The sequence below is a fragment of the Rosa rugosa genome, chromosome 2, assembly GCF_958449725.1.
Source record: "Rosa rugosa chromosome 2, drRosRugo1.1, whole genome shotgun sequence".
Classification (NCBI taxonomy): Eukaryota; Viridiplantae; Streptophyta; class Magnoliopsida; order Rosales; family Rosaceae; genus Rosa; species Rosa rugosa.
The window spans coordinates 54,876,034-54,884,541 of record NC_084821.1 but is presented as its reverse complement, the minus strand read 5'-3'; the positions used below and the strand labels follow the sequence as shown (position 1 = coordinate 54,884,541).

Here is an 8,508-nt window from a genome sequence, read left to right as displayed (position 1 = left end):
CAATAAGTACTCAAAATGAAATTAAAAGATAATATTCAAGTCCCTCTTCTCTATAACAAGTTACAATGTCATCACAATTCTAATAGCTTTTTCTTTGCTAATTGATCACTTGCCCTTCATGCTCCCTTGGGATCGGATGCCATCTTTTTATTCCAAGCCTTTAAGTTTCCTCAATTGCACAACAAAGTCATAGACCTTATCCTGGTCAGGAAGAGACCGGGACACGCTCTCCTTCTGCAAACACCTCTTCGCCCAAGCAATGAAGTCTGGGCTCTCTTCCTCAACACTGAAGTTGCCAAACTTTTCACACACGGAAAGCCAGCTATAGAAAGGCACTAGTGAGACGTCAACGAATCCAAGGGTCTCACCCCCAAAGAAAGGCTTGTCTCCAAGCTCTCCTACTAGCAATTTAATGGATTCAAGGAAGCCCTTCTTTGCTGCTTCATGTTCATCTCCTTTGGTTGTCCATACCTTAGTCGCACAATCAACAAACTGCAAAATTTTAAGGGTTAACTAAGAAATTGACATAAAAACGCTTAACCTGATTCGATCGGTGATTCCATCTACATGTTAATTCCTACTTGACACAAAATCAGTAAATTACCTTTTTGTCAACAAAGTCGGCCCAGAACCTGGCTTGGAATCTGAGGTAAGGATCAGAGGGTAACAGTGGAGTAATATCATTCCAAACCTCGTCAATGTACTCGAGGGCAATGAGGGACTCACAGATGGGTTTGCCATTATGAATGAGAACCGGGATCTTCTTGTGAACTGGATTGGACTGCAGCAAGAGTGGGCTCTTGTTCATCAAGTCCTGGTCCTTGTACTCGTACTCGATGCCTTTCTCCGCTAGAGCGATCTTGACCCTCATCCCAAAAGGGCTGATCCAGAAATCCAACAAAACAATCTCATCCGCCATGGAAAAGGGTTTGAAGATTTTGAATTTTTGACAAGGTTCTAAAAAACGCTAGGCGCTAGTCGGGCGGTGGCCTGAGGACTAGCGCCTAGGGGCTTAGGCGGGGGGACTAGGCGGTTTTTATTTTTTTAATATTTTTAATTATTTTGATGACATAAAATTAATAATAATATTAGAAGTCCTACAATTAATTGAAGGTAAACAAAATAAGGAAATAAAATATTTATGAATTAAACCATCGTACTTATTATTAGCTAGAGAGTTTTTATTGGGACCTCCAAATCTGCTCACTTGACCTCGCTCTATTATGAATTATTAAATGACATATATAACCTACTATAAAATGATTATTAAGGACAATAATTATACCAAAAAAATATTATATTTATTTTATGTAGACTTTCAAATTCAATAATATTAGATTGTATTCCTTATTATTTTCCTTATCTTTTTTCAATTTTTCATTTTTCAATTTCACTACATACTCATTAAAGCATTCATATATATTTAATAAGAATCAAAAATATGATTAAGATCATGTGACATAAAAATGTATGATATTGATATATATGTTGAACGCATATTGGTGAGGGAAAATAAAATAAATCCTCTTATGATTTATGACCTAATTCTAAGTCAATCCATTATATTTGCAAAAAAAAAAAAAAACTAAAAATATTTAAATAATCAATCATGAGGTACAAAAAATACAGAAAAAAAACATTAAAAAAAAGAATGATTTTTTTTTTTGGAAAATAAAAACAAATGATTTCTTCATTTTTTTTTTTGCACAGCTAAAATAGAAAAAAAAATTAAAAAAGATAATAGTTCATGGCATTTTCTTATTGATTAGACATTAATTTTTGAAACTCAAGTTTGATTAAGAAATGTATATTTATTTAAGATTTATAGAGTGATTAAATCATTGAAATGACTAAATTTTTTATTTTAAAGATAATAATTTGTTTGCAAATTATATGAGGTGAGGTTATTTGAGGAAGTTTAGTGAGGTTTAGTGAGTAAATTTAGTATTTGAAAATTTGATAAGAGGTGTAAAAAGTATAGAGGTCAAGTGAGTAAATTTGGAGGTTCCAATAGAAAAACTCTATTAGCTATCTCAAGTGTGGGAATAAAAGAAAAAAAACAAACCATGCCTATTTGTTGAGGTGGAAAACATGCTTAACATGTTAATCCAAAGAAATTAAAGCCCAAAACAAAACAAGCAGCAGTTAGTCCATAAGATATACAACCCTAAAATACCTCTTTGTAGGAACAAATTCTTGCCATCACTCATTCACTCCCCACATCCAACGGCTCAGAATCCCCCACGTACTAATCGTGCTTTATCAATTATCATTGTCGTCTTCTTCACTTCAGTGTCCCCCTCCCTCTCTTCTCTTTCTCTCCTCAGCAAATAAAAGAAAAAAAAATGGCTACATCCATTTTGATTATCCAAGTTCTTCCCCGCTCTAAATCTGATCCTCAGAAAATCAGTTCTTTCCAAATTTCTTGTGACCCAAAAGTTTGGGTGACAATCCCATCTGGATTCTTCTGCTTTTTCAGTTGAGATTTCGAAACCCAACTCAAAACTTCAATCTTTCTGTATGGTGTGGTTTGGTTTGCACTAAATTAGTTTAAAGAGGAGGGAGAAAGGGACAGATTTGAGGAGAGGAGAGAGACATAGTGATGTTAGGACTACAGATTGATGGACGACATGAGGAGAGACTTGAGAGAGAATAGAGCCATCGTGTCGTCAAGGAGGGAGAAACCGCAAGAGAGAGGAGAACAAATGCATCCGAGTAGCCCGCCCAGCGCCTAGCCCAACGCCCAGGCCGCCTAGTGCCCGCCTAGGCGCCCGTCAAAACGCAACCCGATCTCCCCTGTCGCCTAGCTCAAAATCGGGGCGGTCACTCAGCGTCCAGCGCCTAGGCACCGCCTAGGCGGGCGCCCAGACCGATTTTTAGAACGAGCTTAGATATGAAGCTTTAGGTGGTCGTAGTGTCTTTTGCATTCGGGTATTTTATAATAAAGAAGGCTAGTAGTCAACCTTCCATTTCTCCATTTTATTCTTGGGCAGGAAGTTTAGACCTCATCAATTTATGCGATTTTCCTTTCTTCGAGAGGAAGGTATAAAGAAAAACCAAAGGGGGAATGAGAGAATTTTAACAATAAATTGTCCCCTACACTTTCTAAGCAAACCACAAAGGAAAATGACTGTAGGGAGCTTGGTCACTGGTCACTGGTCACTAGCCCACATAGAGAACTTCAAAGTTAGAACACACAAATTAAGCACTTGATCTAATTAATAAAAGAGACACAGATTGTCTTTGCTCAATTAAAATCACTTGGTCATGCTCCCAATCTTATAGTCATAGACCTTTTTTCTGGTCAGGAAGAGATTTAGCAACACTCTTTCTCCAAGCACCTCTCTTAGCCCATGTAATGAATTTTGGGTGCTCAGCCTCCACACTGAAAACCAGCACCACGAACAGCGGTTTTGATAGTGGCTGAGTGCACCCAAATACCAATTTCTTCAAACATAATCGAATTCGAAAGACATTTCCTTACCTCGCATGTCATCATCGGCAACCGGAGTCACTAGAATTAAAACTCAAGAAAACTGCCGGAACGACAGAAAATTCTCGGCTTCGAATTGATTTCGTCGAAGCTCGTCGGTAGAAACCCAAGGCTTGGTCACGACGTCAATACAGTCCTAAAGCCAGTGGTCCACCGTTGGGAAATGGCTGGACGGAGGAGATACTATGGTTTCCTTCGCTGGTTGCCGAGAAATAGGTCGCGTGATCTGAATTCTTCTGAACTCTTCTGGACCGTTCGATCCTATCTTATGGTATTTATAGAAACAAATCGACGACCACAATGAAGAGGTGTTGAATGGACACTCAAGATCGCACAGTTCTCATATTTAAAAAGAATTTATCTGTTTCCAAACTTTCGAAAATCGTAGAAATTAGCTCCGGTGTCCGAAAAAATTTCATGAACTTGTCCTGATACATATTTTACTATAGACTTCTCAAATTAAAGACTTCTCTTCAAGGGAAATTCAGAAATATACCCCCGAGTATTGTTAATACTTATCAAGATCGCTAAATTAATCTCGAACAATTTCATCCCAACTCCTCACGGGGCTCACATAAACCCAAATGGTCATCATCATGGCCTAAATTATTAATTACTTGATTCATAGTCATGTTCTTTATAGTTAACTAATCACTTTATCTAATAAACTTCTACTAATTTCTGTCCATCTCTATCTTTTTTGTCCTAAGAACATTTCTAAAAAGCTGGCCATAAAAGCTTGTTATAGTTCATCTAGCTTATCTGGATTTGTCCCAAACTTTACTCCGACAACATATCTATCAATCTTAAAAATTCAGGATAATGATCTGAGATATTGGTTTTCGCTTTCCTAAGCATGAATCTATTCTATCATAAAGAAAATACGTAAGATGGCAATATAAATTTGTAGGTCCAAATTTGTATAAGGAACCAAACCACAAAGAAAATTACATGACTTTTCTACAGGGGTCTGGTCAAGTGTGCTTTGATCGTAGATGAGATAACTTACCACAAAAGGCTCATAATCGATAGAATTGATTACAGGTCTTGATCGATTGGTAACTTGGTTAATATGCCCCCAACCTTAAAGTCATAGACCCTTCGCTGATCAGGAAGAGACTTTGACACACTCTCCTTCTCCATGCACCTCTTAGTCCATGCAGTGAACTTTGGATGCTTGGCTTCTACACTGCAATTTCCATATTTTTCAAACACAGAAAGCCAGCTATAGAATGGAATAACTGCCACATCCACAAACCCAAGAGTCTCACCCCCAAAGAAAGCTTTGTCTCCAAGCTGTCCTTCTAACACCCCAATGCAATCAAAAAATTCCTTCGCTACCTCATGTTCTTCTTCTTTGGCTGCCCATATCATCTCCTTTGGTTCCACAAAGTTAATTTGATGGTTATATTGGTTGTCTAAAAAAGTCTTTATAGTAATCAAAGTACTCTATCTAATTGATTCTGAATTTCCTACGTATTTACTATTTCTGTACTGATATTGTACGTGCTTACATTAATTATCATATCCAAAACTCAGTCATAGAGGCAAACTTAATTACAATAGTACTTAAACATGAATCCAAGACAGATATAACTAAATCTTATTGTCTGATCAGAGTACATAACATGTTAGTTTATTTTGTGATAACCTAAAAGTTGGAATTATCTAGAATAGCATCAAAGTATTCATTCTTCAACAAAAACCATAAACAGATCGAAAATAGAATCATATCAATTTCCCATCGATTCAATACTTTCAAAAACAAATTAATTACAAAGCAACTAACCTTCTTGTCAATAAAGTCTGCCCAGAACCTGGCTTGGGCCCGAAGGCCAGGATCGGAGGGCAACAGTGGAGCCTTATCGTTCCAAACCTCATCGATGTACTGAAGCGCAATGAGGGACTCACAAATCGGTTTGCCATTGTGAATGAGAACCGGAACTTTCTTGTGAACCGGGTTCATCTGCACAAGTAGTGGACTCTTGCTCCTCAAGTCCTCCTCCTTGTACTCATACTCGACCCCCTTCTCAGCCAGTGCAATCTTCAACCTCGCCGCAAATGGGCTCGGCAAGAATCCCAACAACACCACCTCATCCGCCATTAACTTGAAGATTGATCGACGCAGTTCCAAATTTTAACTAGTAAGTGCGAGAATCTAGTATGGTCAACAAGTTCAAAGTAAGGAAGAAGAAGTGATCGACTGGCTTGGCTTTGGTATCTCGAGAATTATCGGTTTGGGATTTCAGATTCTTCCACGCACGAATGTCACTGCTTTCGTCAACAAATCTTTAAATTTCTTTTCTTTGAATAGTAAGATTGAATAATAATATCCTATAATATAAATAATAATTATAAAGTAGGACTAGTCATTTGATTCTGTTTTTTTATTTTTCTAGAACGGGTGATCAAATAAGCCGCTCCAAAACAAGCCCAAAGGGCTGAAAATATAACTCTGATAAACAGGTCCAATCAGACAGATAAAAGAAAGGAAACTTAATTCACAATTGTGTTCAAATAAATAGCCAGTATAAGAAAATTAAACTTTAAAAAGCTAAAAACTAAAACATATGCCCAATAAGATGCCCAAAACTAAAAACTTAATTTGATTATGTTCTTTTGTCATATCGTGTCATCATTCCAGCCTTTTAGGACAAATGGAGTAGAACTGGTGGATATATTTTATTAAGGTGGTTCTAGTTGGACCTCTAAATTTGATATTTTGACATCTTCTACTTATTAAACCTCTAATTACTTTTTTAAATACTGAAAAAGCTAAGTACACATCTTTAATTTTATCAATATACCCTTAAACAATTAAATATGTATCTTCAATAATTGTTTTTATTTTTTTTTTATTTTTTTTTTATCTATATCCAGCAGTCATGTTTGGAGTAACTATTTATTGTCGCCATAGAGAAATAGTTCGGCCCAGTTTATGGAGCCAGAGGGTAGTCCTAGTCGGATGGAGATGAAACTGAAAGATCTGAGTCCCGTTTCCACAAGATACGAAATTCTTGTATATAGAGGAGTAGTACGTCCTTAGATTTTGTTCCAAACTTTCCTGGCCATTAATTAGAATCTTAAACTTAGAGAGCTGGGTAGAAAGATAATGAAATTATAATTAACTTGAATCATGATAGGGATGGAAGGGAAGGACCTGGAAGACAATGGTCAGTGTCTTCAAATAGGGGTACAAACTTACCCTCGATCATCTCTTATCTCAATTCGCTGCGCATGCACGCCACCTATATATAAACCTAATTTTGTTTTTTCTTTCACACTCCCACATATCGATTGTGCAGGTTTTTATATAATCTAATGCCTGGAATCCCTTCTGCCCTTTGAATGTATATGTAATTAGGTCATAAAAGGAACTTGATAGGAAATCATAACAAACTGAAAATTTCAACAAAGGTATCATTTCGTATCCAAACATGAGAGATTTTTTTTTTTTTTAATTTGCCCATGGGGCGATAATATCATTCAACTCAAGCTAGAATAGGCCGTTACATACCCTTCCGCTGCCATCTATAGACAGACAAGAAGATAGTGATGGTACCCACAGTGGTACATAGACAGTAGACCTACTCATTACACATTGAAATACGTAGATAGCGGAAATCCTCCTTCAGTACTACTCTAGAGGCGCTAGAAGTACGTAGAGTGCACCCAAAAGGTGCAATAGCGTCCTAAAAGGAATTATTGTAAAAGACAAAAGCTAAAACATAGAAAAGACCTAGGGCAACAACCCCAGCCCACAATACGAAGCCCAAGAGCCCCAAAGGGAAGGGTTCCAACTCAGAGCCCATCAAGCTAACCAAAACCAGCGCCTCTGTCCGCCTGACCCGAGTTGCCACGACCAGAGCCTCCACGATCGTCGCCACCACGATCCCACATCGCTACGACTCGAACCACCCCGCCTCACGCCGCCACAAGCTCACGCCTTTGAGACCCGATTCAGAACCATGCCATTAAGACTCGATTCAGAATCACGTCACCGGTTTTGATTAGCACGAGCCCGCCGCGGGTCTTGATCAGAGATGATGCCAGAAACTCAAAACCGAAGCCGTCTAGTACCCTCTAGCATAGAGTCCACCCAAGGAGCATCCTCGACTAATTACAGATCGAATGCCCGTCCGGCAGCAAGCTTGAGGTCGTCGGCGAGGCTGGAGCCAGCCTAAACGTCATGCGCCGCCGGACGAGCACGAGTTCTCAATTGAAAAAAAAAACGGGCTTTAGGGTTTCGGAACTGTGTCTGTGGTTAAACATGAGAGATTGTTGGGAGAAAATACTTTGAAAGTAAAAGAAAAATTGGCTGAGGTTATGAGTATATGTTTTTTTTTTCCTTCTTTTTCTCTTTTTGTCATTATTTGTCTTTTCATCTGAGTTGACAAAATTTATTAACAGTCGAAAAAAGATGGGGGTGCAAATATCAAATTTAGAAGTCGAACTAGAACAACTCATTTTATTATCTTTAGGTTTGTTGGCAAATTGGACTTCTTAGAAACTTGGAATGTAATGTATTACACATTATACACGATTTCTTTTCTTTTCTTTTTGTTACAACACAGATATTTTTCTACTAGATAGGGTACTATGATTTCATGTCAATGGATGTGCGATGAGAATGAAAGCAAATTTGTGCAAGTCCATCATTTTCCAAGGTTGTACAATACGGTAAGATCATGTTTGTTGAAGATATATTAAAGGGTTAAATACTGCTTACTCCCTATACTTATAGAGTTTCATCGTTTCAGTCCCTGACCTTCGAATTTCACCTAAAAAGTCCCTGAACTCCCAATTTCCTCCCAATTGGTCCCTGCCGTCAAAAACTTCGTTATCTTCCTCTAAAAAGTCTATTATACCCTCAATTACTTTAAAAAAAAAAAAAAAAAAATCTCTTCCTCTTTATTTTTTTTTTTTTTTTTTTTTTACCTCTTCTTCTTCCGACTCTCTCGCCTCCTTCTGTTCATCTCCTCATCAAGATGGTTCCAATCCACTGACCTTCAAGA

The 8,508-nt window shown here is 37.7% G+C and overlaps 2 protein-coding genes across 3 annotated transcripts; both read right to left on the bottom strand.

The window, feature by feature from the left end:
- LOC133733599 (probable glutathione S-transferase) lies at positions 1-944 on the bottom strand. The gene is made up of 2 exons (XM_062161238.1): positions 605-944; positions 1-492 (listed from the first exon to the last, which is right to left on the bottom strand). The coding sequence occupies exons 1-2, from the start codon at positions 917-919 to the stop codon at positions 148-150; spliced, it is 660 nt and encodes a 219-aa protein (XP_062017222.1). The 5' UTR covers positions 920-944; the 3' UTR covers positions 1-147.
- A 2,961-nt stretch (positions 945-3,905) lies between these two features.
- Positions 3,906-5,814, bottom strand: LOC133732306 (probable glutathione S-transferase). 2 transcript variants are annotated; one of them, XM_062159833.1, is made up of 3 exons: positions 5,283-5,812; positions 4,765-4,870; positions 4,550-4,682 (listed from the first exon to the last, which is right to left on the bottom strand). In XM_062159833.1, the coding sequence occupies exons 1-3, from the start codon at positions 5,595-5,597 to the stop codon at positions 4,678-4,680; spliced, it is 426 nt and encodes a 141-aa protein (XP_062015817.1). In that variant the 5' UTR covers positions 5,598-5,812; the 3' UTR covers positions 4,550-4,677. The 2 variants fall into 2 exon arrangements, with proteins under 2 accessions (XP_062015815.1, XP_062015817.1); XM_062159831.1 differs by having other exon boundaries at positions 3,906-4,870; positions 5,283-5,814.
- Positions 5,815-8,508: the final 2,694 nt, after the last annotated feature.

What these genes read in the sequence shown, in the direction of transcription:
- LOC133733599 (XM_062161238.1), bottom strand. Translation starts at nt 919, where the DNA reads ATGGCGGATGAGATTGTTTTGTTGGATTTCTGGATCAGCCCTTTTGGG. An exon ending in CCGACTTTGTTGACAAAAAG is followed by an intron (nt 493 to 604) that starts GTAATTTACTGA and finishes AAAATTTTGCAG; the next exon opens with TTTGTTGATTGTGCGACTAA.
- LOC133732306 (XM_062159831.1), bottom strand. Translation starts at nt 5,597, where the DNA reads ATGGCGGATGAGGTGGTGTTGTTGGGATTCTTGCCGAGCCCATTTGCG. An exon ending in CAGACTTTATTGACAAGAAG is followed by an intron (nt 4,871 to 5,282) that starts GTTAGTTGCTTT and finishes GTGGAACCAAAG; the next exon opens with GAGATGATATGGGCAGCCAA.